The 16,105-nt window shown below is 37.0% G+C and overlaps 1 protein-coding gene across 1 annotated transcript; it reads left to right on the top strand.

The window, feature by feature from the left end:
* The first annotated feature begins 4,472 nt into the window (after nt 1-4,472).
* On the top strand, nt 4,473-8,851 carry LOC113567595 (protein mono-ADP-ribosyltransferase PARP12-like). Its single transcript, XM_035525719.1, has 10 exons — nt 4,473-4,632; nt 5,532-5,681; nt 6,002-6,134; nt 6,229-6,388; nt 6,503-6,620; nt 6,726-6,822; nt 7,386-7,458; nt 7,619-7,749; nt 8,076-8,227; nt 8,514-8,851. Coding segments are annotated over exons 1-10 (1,293 nt in total). The 5' UTR covers nt 4,473-4,631; the 3' UTR covers nt 8,792-8,851.
* Nucleotides 8,852-16,105: the final 7,254 nt, after the last annotated feature.

Here is a 16,105-nt window from a genome sequence, read left to right as displayed (position 1 = left end):
AGGACTAGTGTTACCCTTTGCGATTTCACTGCTAAATTACGTAAAAGCACTTTGTTAGACAAACAGCCAACGCAATCTTAATGACTCTCAGGCAGCTATGAAGGCAATTTATGACCGAAAAGCTGTCAGACATTCATATGAGGTAATACAATGTATTAGCCCTTCTGCCTATGTTGGGATCTTCCTTGAGTGCATGCTTTGCGGGTCCCTATGTGATTGAAAAAAGACTGATGTTTTGGCTACCCCTGATCATGGATGAAAAATGCATATGTGTCATATAAATTTGTCATAAAAGTCCTGTGTGGATTGAAATGCTCAGAAAGTGTTAGTCTCCTGTTTCATCGTCATCATCAACCCCTCGTACTTTAGCTATGGTTACAGTTGCTGCTGAGTATTCACCAGAGCAAGACTGGTTACACCTGGCTCACCACTGTCTACCGTGTGCATGTTGTGGGATTGCATAAACTAAGTGAATGCCAAGTTTACATAAATAGAGAATAATGCGCAAGATGGAATAGGATTAATGCTTGAATTAACAAAAAACTGCTGTATGTGCAGACATAATTACTGAATAACAGGAAACGCCTTGGATGTGCATATGTGCGATTGTGCAAGAAGACATGTATATGTGACAGACAGAGGTGAGGGCTGAACTGAAAAAGTACTAAGCAGAAGTGGCACAGGGCGAGAGATATAAGTATGTGTGTTGCGAAGTTGTTTTAGATCTCACTCGCACTGTGCTGAGAAGTGACATCTCCAGAGCTCTGCATTAATAAAAGGCTACAAGGTAACGCACTGTTTCCGGTCTCTTCTTTCCTGCATCAACGAATACGACAATGTCTACACAATACAGAAGCTCTACGATGTCTCCCAGAGAAGCTGTCAGACTCGTCACCTTCAGCTCAGGATGACCTGCTTGCTCTGATTAAGAAATACCCGTCACTTTTCTGATACTCTGGTTTCTTCTGTTGTTCAACATGATATAGATGTAGGCTCACACCCTCCGATAAAACATCTCTATTGAGTAAACCCCTGTAAGTGTGCTTTTTTGGAACAGGAAACAACATACCTGCTTGATAATGGTTTATTTGCAGCCCTTAGTGTTAGCCCTGTCTTCTGGTTCTGAAACCTGATGGAACCTTTCACTTTTGCACAGATTATCATAAAGTGAATAATATTACAGTGCAGGATTCATTCCCCATGCCTCACATGGACGATTGCATTGATAGGATCAGATCTGCTAATTTCGTGACTAAACGTGAACTCCTAAAGGGTTATTGGCAGGTGCCGTTTACTCGCCGCACCTCATTTCAGCTTTTGCCACCCATGACAAATTCCTGCAGTACAAGATTATGCCTTTTGGACTCAAAAATGCACATTCAACCTTTCAACATCTTATGAATATTGTGCTAGGTGAGGTCCTGAATTGTGAAGCCTACCTGGATGATGTAGTTATTTATACTCGTACATGAGAGCAGCACCTGCAGACTTTAGAAATGTTTTTTTGGAAAGTTGTAGGATGCATCGCTTGTCTTAAATCTAAACAAATGTGATTTTTGTAAGGGCGAGGTAGCAAACTGGTTAGCCATGGTATGGTTTGCCCTCTGGATGCCAAAGTCCAGGCCATTCTGTCCTTTTCTGTCCTGGACAACAAACAGAGTCTGAGATGTTTTCTAGGTTAGTGGGTTTATACAAATGTTTTTTGTAGAAGTTTTTCTGTAATTGTGACACCCTCTATCAAACCTGTTCCGTGAGAAAGTTCCTTTTGAGTGGTCCCCTATGTGCCAGGATGCTTTTGATGCTAATAAAGCATTATAATGCCATACTCCTGTTCTTGCTGCACCTTCCCCTTATATTGGAGGTTGATGCTAGTGGTGTAGGTGCTGATACTGTCCTCTTGCAGGAGGATACCTCATTTGCTCTCTTGTTAGCACTGCCGCATTTTGAAGTCTATATTTGCAGCAGTTCTCAGCCAATTATGATCATAATCCCTTGGTCTTTCTTAGTCGTATGGCGAACACAAACCAGCATCTTATGCGCTGGTTCTTCATTGTACAAGGGTTTAACTTGAATATCCTGTACAAAAAGGTAAGTGAGAATGTGGTAGCTGATGCTCTATCCCAGGCTTAGATTTATTTGGTGTTTTATAATTGTTATAGTTTATAGTTTTGTTGGGTACAGTGGTGTGAAAAAATGTTTGCCCCCTTCCTGATATCTTTTTTTTTTTTTTTTTTTTTTTTTTGCATGTTTGGCACACTTAAATGTTTCAGATCATCAAACAAATTAAGATTTTAGACAAAAATAACACAAGTAAACACAAAATGCAGTTTTTAAATGAAGGTTTTATTAAGGGGAAAAAAAATGCAAACCTACATGGCCCTGTGTGAAAAAGTGATTACCCGTTAAAACATAAATTAACTGTGGTTTATCACATCTTTGGAAAGCCGAGTTCAAGTTCTCTAGCCATACCCAGGCCTGATTACTGTCACACCTGTTCTCAATCAGGAATTCACTTAAACAGGACCTGCCTGACAAAGTGAAGTAGACCAAAAAATCCTCAAAAGCTAGACACCATGCTGTGATCCAAAAAAAAATTCAGAAAAAAAATGACAAAGTAATTGAGATCTATCAGTCTGGAAAAGGTTATAAAGCTATTTCTAAAGCTTTGGGACTCCAGCAAACCACAGTGAGAGCCATTATCCACAAATGGCAAAAACATGGAACAGTGGTGAACCTTCCCAGGAGTGGCCGGCCAACCAAAATTACCCCAAGAGCGCAGTGACGACTCATCCAAGAGGTCACAAATAACCCCACAACAACATCCAAAGAACTGCAGGCCTCACTTGCCTCAGTTCAGGTCAGTGTTCATGACTTCACCACAAGAAAGAGACTGGGCAAAAATGGGCTGCATGGCAGAGTTCCAAGACGAAAAGCACTGCTGAGCAAAAAGAACATAAAGGCTCATCTCAGTTTTGCCAGAAAACATCTTGATGATCCCCAAGACTTTTGGGAAAATACTCTGTGGACTGACGAGACAAAAGTTGAGCTTTTTGGAAGGTGTCCCATTACATCTGGCGTAAAAGTAAAACAGTATTTCAGAAAAGGAACACCATACCAACAGTAAAATATGGTGGTGGTAGTGTGATGGTCTGGGGCTGTTTTGCTGCTTCAGGACCTGGAAGACTTGCTGTGGTAAATGGAACCATGAATTCTGCTGTCTACCAAAAAATCCTGAAGGAGAATGTCCAGCCATCTGTTTGTGACCTCAAGCTGAAGCGCACTTTGGTTCTGCAGCAGGACAATGATCCAAAACACACCAGCAAGTCCACCTCTGAATGGCTTAGGAAAAACAAAATGAAGACTTTGGAGTGGCCTAGTCAAAGTCCTGACCTGAATTTGATTGAGATGCTGTGGCCTGACCTTAAAAAGGCAGTTCATGCTCAAAAACCCTCCAATGTGGCCGAATTACAACAATTCTACAAAGATGAGTGGGCCAAAATTTCTCCACAGCGCTCTAAAAGACTTACTGCCAGTTAGCGCAAACGCTTGATTGTCGTTGTTGCTGCTAAGGGTGGCCCAACCAGTTATTAGGTTTACGGGGCAATCACTTTTTTTCACACAGGGCCATGTAGGTTTGGATTTTTTTTATCTTTGTCTAATATTTTAATTTGTTTGATAGGAAATGTGTGACCAACATGCAAAAAAAAAAAAAAAAGATATCAGGAAGGGGGCAAACACTTTTTCACACCACTGTATGTCTCTTGTATTTTGTATATATTGTCCTGTATATAGTAGTTACACACTGGTGGTAGAGAGTGGCTTCCATCTTATTTCGGTGTGGATTTATCTGTTTAAACCAGTATAGTCAGTGTAGTGATTGTATGTTTCTTTTTGTTATCTTAGTCAGTTGTCTCTGTTTGTTTCTAGTGTGGTTTTGTTTGTTGTATTGGCCTGGGCCACTCCTGACATTATTGTACCAGCTTCATGTATCTGAACACTTCTAAATATGCTTGACCTTTGCCATCAACCTGTTTATCTGGTTTGCATTCCATTCTTTACTACCGCTGTGATGCTACGTTACGCCCTCCCAGCCTAGACAGGGTCATAACGATAAATAAATATTTTAATTACATTGTAATTTAATGTAATTTTTATATTCACAATATAAGGATGAGAAATGCTATTCATTCATTCATAGACACACATTCATTCATATACACACAGCAAATTTATGATCACATCTTCTTTTAGTTAATCTAATTCTGTAACATGAAGTGAGCAGCAAATTTGCGTCGTGAACACTCCCCTTACGAATAAGAAACCAACTTCAGCCGCCGAATAGGAAGCTGTGAATAAGTAACCAAACGAGTCTGAATCTGCAAATAAGCAACCAACTTCAGCGTTGTATCGTCAACTGAGAAACCAGTATTAGGGTAGCCCACAGAAGCAACTTCAAAGGCCTTGGTAATTCAGACGGATTATAGAGCAGATCCGAATGGACCTGTGTCTCACCAGAAAGTTCAGAGTAACAATCAGTCGCTGTAATTCCATCGAAAACCGTGGAATAATGTGCAATCACATTCGAGGCATATGCGGACGGTGACCTGAACGTGAAATCAGTCCAAGAAAAAAGTAAGCCCTTCTTCTATATGGTCTATGCTGATGTCAGTTCACTATCTGTCTTCGTAATAATTGTCCCACTATGGAATTAGGTTAGTCAACCCGTCTGGATTAAGGATTCCTAGGTCAAACTACCCTTTAAGGAACCCGTGGTGTAATGTCCTTAATTTTAAGACATTTGCCCTATTAAGTCTCTCATTCATTTGGTTTTAAAATGTTGCACTGTGGTTTTATCCATTTCTTAATTTTTTGTTTATGCCTATGGCTTGATGTAGTTAGGTTCATATACCTGAGCCTTGTCTGACTATCTCGCATTTATTATGTATTCACATGCTTAATTTCCTTTAATATTGGTTAGCCATTAAACTAATTAAATAATTAATTGAATATGTTGTTTGGAGCAGTTATTTCTAGCCAGCAGTATTAGATATGTTTGTCTTATTCTGCCTTATAGTGAAACTGAGGGAATACTCATTAGCCTTCAGTAATTGGGCCCTTGCAATGAAAAACCATACATGTCCATTTACTGTTTTTCCACATTCTAAAATAAAAACAAAAATATAAAGCATTACTGCAAGCTTTATTTTTAAATGGCCACAAGAATGATGTAAGGTTAGTCTAGATAAAGCATATTTAGCAATGATTATACAAATGGGAATTGGCTGATATTATTTTCTGTTGCAAGGGCTCAATTAGTCTTTAATGATGATTAAACAAAATTCCCTAAAATTGCCTCAGGTGTCAATAATTTGATAAATTCAAAAATATATCTGTACAGTTTTCCTTGTACAGATAAAGCCTTATTCCCAGTACATGTTAGAACTGGAGAAAACACTGAGAGCCTTGGTCTTGGTTCATGTTTCCTCTCCTTATTATCTGTTAATAATGGTTATCTTCTTTTGCCCTTTTAGTGTGTCCAGTAGCTGAAGAGAGTTTGTGGCAAAGCCTCAGGAGACTAGTGAATGAACAGGACCTAAAGGAGATTTTTTTCCTTTTCTTGATTCTTCAATTTTTATTCATTTTCTGCCGTTTCTTCATTCGCAAAGAATGCAATTTTAGAGGTAAACCACTGCACAGATCATGGAAACTCACTCACCTCTCACAAGTACAGAAAACAGTGGTTATTTTCATATTGCTTTACACTAGCTCCATCAGTGTTCACTTTAATTGTACTGGAAATTCAGATTGTATTTTTTTAATTACATATATTTTCCAACATGTAAGTGGTAGGTCAAACAACAGCAAAAGCACTGACCACACTTATTAAACCACCCTTTCCAGATGTAGGTTCTGGGTTGATTATGGTTCAGCTCTGGTTGTTTCTTAATAAAGATTATTTAGCAGAGAAATTTCTTTGATTTCTGTGTTTTGTGTTTTTCAGACAAGTGTATCCGTGTTCATTACCATCTGCCTTATAAATGGCAAGTTCTAGATAAGAATGAACAGACATGGAAAGACTTGCAAAATGTAGAAGAGATAGAGAGAGCGTTCTGTAACCCAGCTAACGAGATAAGGTAATAAAATGTTAACTTGAGATCAGGTAATGAAATGTTAACTTGGGTTTATTTTTTAAAGTGATTCACTTAAGAGGTAAAACTAAACTCTCAGTCCAGGGCCTCAGCAGGTCGACTTCAATACTATGATGTGTGGAGCAGCACCAGTTCGTCGTCTGTCGACAGCTTCCTCTGATACAAATTTTATCCTGACCACCAAGTGGCTCTGGTACTGGAAGAATGAAAAAAGAGGATGGACTGAATATGGACAAGGGGTCAGTAGCTTTTATTCTGGATTTCTGCTGGGGCTGAGCAGGGTGGTTGGCTAACACTTTTTAAAAATATTTTATCCAACTGCACATAAGACTGTACACTGTTATGATCCATAGGATACAAAGCATGCAACACCTTTCACCTCTCAAGAACTGGAAAACTTTTATCAATCTAACCCGCACAGTGAGGTTTCTGTCACTTCTGAGAAGCACACATACATACTCTACATGAAAGGTACTCTGGATAAACAATATGCCATTTTACCATTTTATTACTTTTGAATTATAAAAAGTATACCAACACTGCCTAATGTTGCTTAATGGTGTGTATTACTTACAGATATGTATCAACAAAACATTCACTATAAAACCAAGAGAGAGATTCGGAGGAGGCCTCAATTTGTGTCTGCTTCAGAGTTCAACAGCAAAATGAAAAAGTATCAGTCTAAAATGGCCAACTGATGTGACCAATCACTACAGTGTATCGTATCTACAAATGCTTAGTTGTAACCCAGTAAAAAAATTATTCCTGTTTCAACAGACTCATATTTCTGTCAACACTCTTTTCACTTATTTGACTGGTTACACAATAAATGGAAACACACATGATACAAGTATGTTTCCATTTATTGTGCAACAAGTGAAATAAGAGTTTACTGACAGTCTCTTTCATGTGTAATTCCATTAACATCAAGGTTTTTTACAATCTAAGATAGAAAATGATCATTAAATATAATTAATGATTAATAGAACGCACCTAAAGTGGAGTAATACATGTATAGCTCAAAATTCCACTGCTATTATACTCTATATCAGCACTCAAGAATGTCTCTTGTCTAGTCATAATTCTTGATCAGAACTAAATATAATATTTGAATATTCTAGAAAATACATATATATTATTTATATTTTTTAACTAAATCATTATTAGGATTTCCTCTGCTTAAAAACTGAGGCTGATAAATCAAAGACTCTGTGTGCTTATTTCTCTCCACATGAGTGAAAGCTCCAGCTCGTTTGTGCTGGTTCCTGCACACTGGGATAGAGGTGCCCTGCCCAGCTACTCCTACAAGGTACACTGGACTGATCATTCAATGTAACAGCCTGATCAATGACTGAGTTCTTTTGAAATCTTCCTTGTCCCTGAGGGGATTGTGTTCTTAGCTATATTGTAGTTATATCCATATACAAATTGCACCTTTTAACAAGGCAAAATGTAATACTTGGTTGCAGCTGGTTCCATTGCCTAGGACAGACAATGAATTCCTAAGGATAGAGAAATTGTTTAAAGAGACTATGCCCCACTACACTGTTAAGAGCATTCAGAGAAATCAGAACAGCTCTCTGTGGAAGGTCTTCCAGTGGTAAGGTCAAAATTCAACTGCTTCCTATGAAAAATTATTGAACATTCGAGAGGAATTTTCTAATTAATTTTTAGCAGTTTTGCATATTATGCTTGAAAGAAAAATGAAGATACCAGTCAGATGGGTAGGAATCAGATTTTCATTGTTATCATAAATCAAGATATTACCTAGATCATGTTCAATCTTTTCTTTAAAAGAGTTTACTTACAACTTATTAACACAGAACTTATGTATACTTCACCTGAGAACATATTCACTTATCTGTTCTGTGCTTCAAAACCCTATAAAACTCTGTGCTGGTGCTTATTTGATTCTTGTTTTACTAGGCAGAAAGAGCAGATGAAAGCGAGGAATGGAGGGCAAGAGGTGAATGAGCGTCTCTTGTTCCATGGAACTGAACAGTCTCGAATAGATGCCATCTGTGAGCATAACTTTGACTGGAGAATTTGTGGGATTCATGGCACAGTGTATGGCAAAGGTGAGAATAGCTGATTCAATAATTATTCTCATCTAAGAGTAGACAAATATTAGACTAATCTTACTATATATTATTATATTATTATATACGTTTGTAAGAGTAATGTGCCTAGTGTATGAACACAGAAGGTGTAACATCTAAAATTATATTTAAAATACAGTTTGCATTTTAGGTTACTGAATACAATTACATATTGTTTTTAGAAATCATGACCACAGTGTTCAACAGTGCAGTGTTCAATTGAGATTGGTAACTGTTTTCTCAATAGTTTATGTTTCTTAATCAGGGAGTTATTTTGCCAGAGATGCCTCATACTCAGACAGTTATTCTAAGTGTGGAAACAGCTGCAAAACGATGTTTGTTGCACGGGTTCTGGTGGGTCACTACACCCGTGGCAATACAAACTTTGTCCATCCTCCTGCTAAAACATCAGTTAATGGCTTCTACGACAGCTGTGTTGACAACGAAACCAACCCCACGATTTTTGTCATTTTTGAAAAGTTTCAGATCTACCCAGAATTCATCATTGAGTATGATAAGGAATCTAAATGTCTCATTTCATGAGTGTCTGCAAAGCTTAATGACTCATTTCAATTATAAGCACGGGTGGAAATAAAAGCACTATTGAAACATGTATATGCACTCTATTCAGCACTTTTCTTTTTTTGCTGGAATGTTTACAAAATGTCATTTGCGACTAATGTTCTGATATTTTTAACAGCAGCCACCCCTCACCTTCTTTGTTGGAAATCTACCACACCTTATATGGATAAGCAGTGATTCAGACTCCTTTGATCTTATTCGGATGTGCCACATTTTAAACTTGTCAACGACCCCATATAGTCACTGTTCAGCTAGTGACTATTTCAGCCAAATATTGTTTCTGAAGTACTTTCTGGATCGGCAGAATGATCAGGCAACTTTCAGGCCTGCTCTCCTTAGTATCTGTATTTATGCTCTTGCCACCAGACATTTTGCTTATTATTATGACTACACACTATACTATAAGGTATATACTATATACTGATCTTAACAGTACGGGTTTGGTGAGTTAGTACACAAAATAAATGAGCGTTGCTTTGCCAACATACAGAATTGTAAGATATAAAGATTTTCTTTGATAAAAAAAGGAAATTAACGATACTTTTTACTGTACCGCTTTACGACGACAAATGCGGTTCCGTAGAAGAGTGCTGCTTTATTTACTAACCTTACGTGTAGGTTCCAGTTTTCTTTTCAGACAGTTGTTTTTCCGTGAACTAAACCGCAGCCTTCACAACTTTACCATGCTAAACGGTGATATTTCACATGGTATATACACTGACATTAATATCGTAAAGGAATACGCCCCTTCGGTGGGACTGAGTAGCAAAATGCCGTATGTAAAACACAGCTGCATTATGGAAAACAGTGAAACCGGAATGAAAGGCAGTAGGGCTCGACAGCGAAACATCCAAATTACCAACAGAATCAATGGTACACTGTCATCGGGATGTAGCCAGGAACTGGGTTTCCTGACATTTATAGGTAGCCTACCTGATTTCGATGCCGGGACGCTAAGCAAAGCTAAACAAAGCCTGAAGGCGCAAAAAACCTTGAAACCTTGATTAGTTTTTTAATTATTTAAAACTTACAATTCAAATTAAGTTACTATCATTATCATTATGAATTATACCTATAATTAAACCAAAAAACAATTGCATTGTTTTTACATTTTATTTTAATCTCACTTTACAAATTTGTCTAAAAGTAGGAGCCTCTCTTACCCTATTTTCCCTCTCCTCTCTTTGTCGCAGGTTATTAGCAGGTGCGTGTCTTAATCATTCCCTGAGAATATTTTACATAATTTGTCACTTTAAACTTCCTTTTATCGTATTCTTTTTGTAATATCTCACCTAAACATAAAATTATTCTCGGCTCACGCTAACAATTTTCCTGTTCAGGTTAACCGGAGCTCACACCTCAGCAGGGAGGTTAGCTAGGTTACATGTCAATTAAGCAACATTAAGATCTGATTGATCAATGTCATAGATTTCTCACTGAGTCTATACATTACATCAACATTGGTATTAAACCTAAAATAAAGTCTGATATTCTACCTTGTTTTCAAACATTTATAAGTTAAATTTAGCTGGCTGGCTAATCGGCTTATGCTAACTACCAAGCTTGCCTACGAAGGCCAAATACTACTACAGCTAGGCTGCTAGCTAACTTAAAGTAACATGCGTTTCAAACAAACTTCCTACTGAAATAGCAACCATTTATGTTAATTAATTATTTTTGCTGTTTTAAATAAAGAAATCCATGTTGTACGGACATTTAAGACCGTTCGCCCTCAACTGTCACCGCTGAACCAGCTAGGTTATGTTGTCCAGTGATAAGTATATTAGATTTTTGAGTATACTCAAATTTGACTATATTAATTACACTACATAGTGAAAAACTAGTTAGTATTAGTAAATAGTGCGCAATTGGGTTGTAGCCTGTTTGTTGGTTCAAAATTTGTATTACATTGCCTTAAAAAGTAATGTTTAAAATAATTATTCTGTACAGTGTGTAATGAAGAAAAGAGCATTTATATGAACTAAAGATTTCAAGTAAATACTACTAATGTAAACTTTGTTTATCTGCTGAATCCAATTAAGTTGTTATGTTAATACAACTTGACTGGTTTTACCTTGTGTAAAAACCTAAGTAGTTTAAGGCAATGAGTTTCCATGCAAGTCAACTAATTCAGGATTACTTCTATCCTTTTGTTCAACTCTCCATCCTTCTAAAATAATGCTTTTTGCAATAACATTAAAATACACACATACAGACTATGTTTTTAATTACCATGAATTAAGGTGAGGGGACAGTCAATTTATTCCTGACCACTGTGAAGGGAGATCCTCTGCTCAATATAAAATTTGGTGTCCCCATCTCTCAAATTGGAAGATGACTCAGAATCCTTTTTTCTACCAGCTGCCATGGCAGCATTAATGATGCAGTTTGTTTGTTTTGACTTGGGATTCCCTAACTGGGTTTTGCCAAATCATTTTTTGTACCTGACTTAGATGTGTCTGTTTTATATGGTGCTGGCAGGGCAGTTACTGTTCCAGCTGCGGTGGTGGGTGTGATTGTGGTTTTCTTAGTTAACTTATCCAATTTTTTAAATATTTTTGTCCAAATTGATAACAAACAACACACAATCCCACTCTGGATCTCCCCGTTCATCCAGAATACATGCCACAGCCAACTGCAGATGTCTGTCCTGGAATGAACCTTTATGTGGATATACATGCCTGAAAGAAGAGATGCTTGGTTTCTCCCACCCATGGCACAGTTGTATTCTTATAACCATTTCTATCCCGCCAAGTTTAGGGTGTTTTACCCATCTTAGTTTTTGCAATACTTGCCCCATTTGGGAGAACAAAGAGGACAGCAAGGTTTTGCACAAATGAAAATTGCAGAAGAAGCCTCCAATGTAATCTTAGAATGTATAAAACATTTTACCTGTTTCTGGAGGTAAAACCAATTCTTCCTGTCCATTGATGCAGAGAAAATGGCTGCCACTACCTGAACAGTTACTAAAATAGATTGCTTGTCTACAGGTCAAATGCAATTTCTAGTAAAATACAATTTTTTTTCCCCTTGGTACGATCCCCGGTACAAGCCCCCAGATCTGTCATCAGATTAGGGAGCCACGGGCAATCCATGCCTAAATGAACATGATCTTCTTCATCCGAGACTAACAATGATTTTATTCTAAGCACAAGAATTTTATTCTTAGAGTTATGCTAACATTCTCAGTCTAATATTATACTAAGGTTTTCAGAATAATGTTAAAATAACATTCTCAGACTAACATACTAATGTTCTCACACTAATGTTAAAATAATGTTTTTACACTAATGTTAAAATAACATCCTTGGACTTCCCTAAAATAGCATTTTCACACTAACGTTATAGAAACATTCTTGGACTAATGTTTTTGTACTAACATTACATTAATCTTGGACTCACACTAACATTCTCACAAAATGGGGTAGTTATGGTTGATGAGTTATTTAGATGTTGGGGTACTTTTGAATTTGGAATAATTGGCTCTGGGTTAGTTTCGGTTGAAGGGTTATTTAGAAGTTGTGGTAGTTAGTATTTAGCTACCCCATCAGCCTAATAGCCTTCAACCAAATTTTCCCCAACAGCTGAACACCCACTGGCCTCAACTACCTCACAGCAAATTTCATTTCAAATTACTTTTAAACTGTTAACTATAATTTAAGAGTATATCAGTATTTCAACAATATTTAATGATTTCATTTTACATTTAAACTGTTTAACCTCACTCAATATTATTAGGTTTTTATTATTATTAGGTTTTGTCAAGCCAACATAAAGTTTCTTCAGAAACTGCCTTCATTTATTTTATAATGCCTTCAGCTAAAAAGATAGACCAACAAAATTTGCTGTACAAAATTTGCTGTACTGATTAAACTACCAGTCATGAAATTACATCATTCTGATGACTCTTATTAAAAGGCTTCAACAGCAATAACATTCTAGGACTAATGTTGAAATAATGCACTTGGACTAATGTTTTATTAACATTTTTGCAATAACATTAAAATAACATTCTCAGGTTTATGTTAAAATAACATTTTCAGACTAACATTATAATAAAGTTCTTATACTAAGGTTTTCACAATAACATGAAAATAACATTTTCAGATGCTAAAATAACAGAACTAATGTCATACTGATGTTTTTGATTTAACGTTAACATTTTCGCAATAATTCTCAGACTGTTACAATAATATTCTCAGTCTAACATTATAATAATGTTCTCAGACTAACATACTGATGTTTTTGCAATTAAATTAAAATAACATTTTTGGAATAACGCAAGCACTGGCGCATCAGCTTTGATGTGTCGCTTTGTTTTAATTAGTATCTTTGCAATAAGACAGTGTAAAAATATGGTTTATACATTTCCTGAATATGTAGGATCTGCCCTTTCAATTTTATCGACAGATATAGGTTAAGATAAGTCATCTGCCTCTTACCATGTGATTTGGGTGTTCATATCTCACTCTGGTCTTATCCATATAATCACCCTATGTGATTAATTTTGCATCAATCTGTGTGAAGCTAATCAATAAACAATCATGAAATCACTAAGCATTTACCCTTCATGTCAAAAATATTTCATTCCCCATTCAATTGACAAATGTTGTGCAAAATGTTTATAGCTGCTGAAGTTGCATAGAAGATAACAAAGCTTTAGAACCTGAGGGGTTTGATTCCTTTGACGAAGAAGAATATGAAAATAATAGACACCAATGGTTAAATGAATTTTATTTTACAATATTGCTATAATAGTGGACTCAGCTATGGTCACATTTAGGCATGATGTCTGTTACTAGCTAGCTAGCCAAATGCTCTTTCTGTGCAAAGTTTGTCATATTGATTTCTAGTACAATTGTCATGACTTTTGTTTGACAGAATTGACTGTCCATAGGTAAATGTTTACTTTGTTAAAGTTTTTTTTTTTTTTGTGTGTGTGTGTGTGTGTGTGTGTGTGTGTGTGTGTGTGTGTGTGTGTGTGTGTGTGTGAAAGTAAGCTAGTTAAATACAGATTAATGGATATGTTTTTGTCATATTGAATACTGTTTTGTGCAGCTGTTTTTTGTCATTTTTTGGTTATAGTTGTAATTTTTGATGCCTAATAAATCTATATGCTAAAATCTATTTAGTGCTATAAGTTAAAGGTCTGTAAAGTTTAACAGAGATTCTCTATACTTGTTGGAAGAATGGACCTCTACTGCACAGTTTCTCAATAAGTGAGTCTGCCAGAATGGTCTCACTAACTGTGAGCAAGAACTGAGTGGTTTGTGAAAGACTGAGATAACAGGCAGGAGGCCTGTGATATGGCTCAGAGCACTCTGTACATTGCTATCACCTGGCCCAGCTCAGCCTCAGTGGCCTCCTCCAGGATTCAAACAGCAGTGGCAGGTGTAGTGGATTTGAGCTTGCTGACAGAACTGATGGTGGAAATGAGGAGGCAGCGCAGGAGGCAGCGCAGGAGGCTGTGCACCGATCCCCCCTCTCTTTGGAACACGCACACCATGGCTGTGATTTAATGACTCCGAACCTGATGCAAAGAAGAGCTGGCTGCAGATCAGTTACTCTGGGATATGAATAAAAACAGTTCTGAGGAATTAGGCAATCTGATATGGATTGAGTCACCCTCTCTCCATGGCTTGGTGTTTTTAAAGAGAGAGCTCTTGAGGCTTGAGTACACTTTATCATTTCACTTCTTAACAAGTTGCTTGGCTCTCATTTCTACAGTAGCGTTCAGCAGGGCCCATTCATTTGTCAGGTCATGGACAGTGACTCATACCTAGTTTACAGTTTGAATCTTGGTATGTATATCAGATCATTATGGCTAAAATAAACCATGAATAAGTATTAAGGCTTTCACTCTTCAGTCAAAACATAAATTTGCATAATGCTGATCACTGTCATGCACTTCTTTTTTAAGAGGATAGATCAGTATATATTTATTAAATTGGCTTGCCAAAGCCAACTTGCTGTTCTTTTATTATGTTGGTCTTACAAAGTCAACTTCTTGTTTTCTTATTTCTTCTTTTTTGTTATTTATTGGGTTGTCAAATTGCTCTTCTTCTTCTTCTTCTTCTTCTTCCTCTTCTTCTTCTTCTTCTTCTTCTTCTTCTTCTTCTTCTTATTATTATTATTATTATTATTATTATTATTATTATTATTATTATCATGATGTTGGCTTGACAAACTAACATTTTGTTCTTCTTGAGGCTTCACCTCAGACTCAGCTACCCCAACAGATAAATAAACCCTCAGCCACAGGTACATCACAGCCATTACCCCTTAATGCAAATTAAACCCCACAGCTAAATAACCCCTCAACCACAACTACCCCAACAGTTGAATAACCCCTTAGCCTTAACTACCCCACAGCCAATTACCTCTCAACACAAATGACCCCCACATCCCCTCAACAACTACCCCATTTGTCTAATAGTCTTCAATCACAACTACCTCTATAGCTAAATAACCCCTCAGCCTCAACTACCTCACAGCCAATTACCCCCAACCCAAGTCACCCCCACAGTCCCTCATCATCTACCCCATCAGCTAGATTGGCCTCAATAACTAAATAATCCCCAGCCTTAAGTACCCCACAACCAATTACCCCATTAAGACATATTAACCCCCACAGTCAAATAGCCTTCAAGAAAACTTCCCCAACTGTAAAATAGCCTTCAGCCACACCTGCTCTTGTCAGACATGTAAAATGTACAGGAAAAGAAAGAAAGCAAATGCAAGTCTCCAACTGAAGTTTAATGAAAGTAATGAAACTGGACATAAACGTTCTCTAACCACAACGAAGAGAGCCAAAGTAACTACATCAATAAATGACAAATGGTCACAACACAAAAGGCTTTGTCTTTAAAGAGACAACATACGAACAAAATAACACACAGGTGGTGTAGCGAATGAGGGACAACACATACCGCCTAACTGGGCCATGGCATTTAACCAAAACATAGGCACATGTAACAGAAAATGAAACATAAACAAAAGGCAACATGGAACACCACCACCAATAAAGGATGCTGGAGAGGCACTGTCACACCTCTCAGCCAATTACCCTTTAACTAGCATGACCCCTCAGCAAAATACTCCTCAATAACGTCTACCAAATCAGCCAAATAGCCTTCAACCATAACTACCTCAACAGCTAAATAATCCTTATTTACCCCACAGGAAGTTATAATTAATTTAACATCAATTAACAGTATTTCAGGTTACATTTCACACTTAAACAGTGTTTAACATAATTGAACAGTAATAATTTAT

The sequence above is a fragment of the Electrophorus electricus genome, chromosome 4 (assembly GCF_013358815.1).
Source record: "Electrophorus electricus isolate fEleEle1 chromosome 4, fEleEle1.pri, whole genome shotgun sequence".
Lineage (NCBI taxonomy): Eukaryota > Metazoa > Chordata > Actinopteri > Gymnotiformes > Gymnotidae > Electrophorus > Electrophorus electricus.
This window is presented reverse-complemented; position numbering and strand designations above follow the sequence as displayed.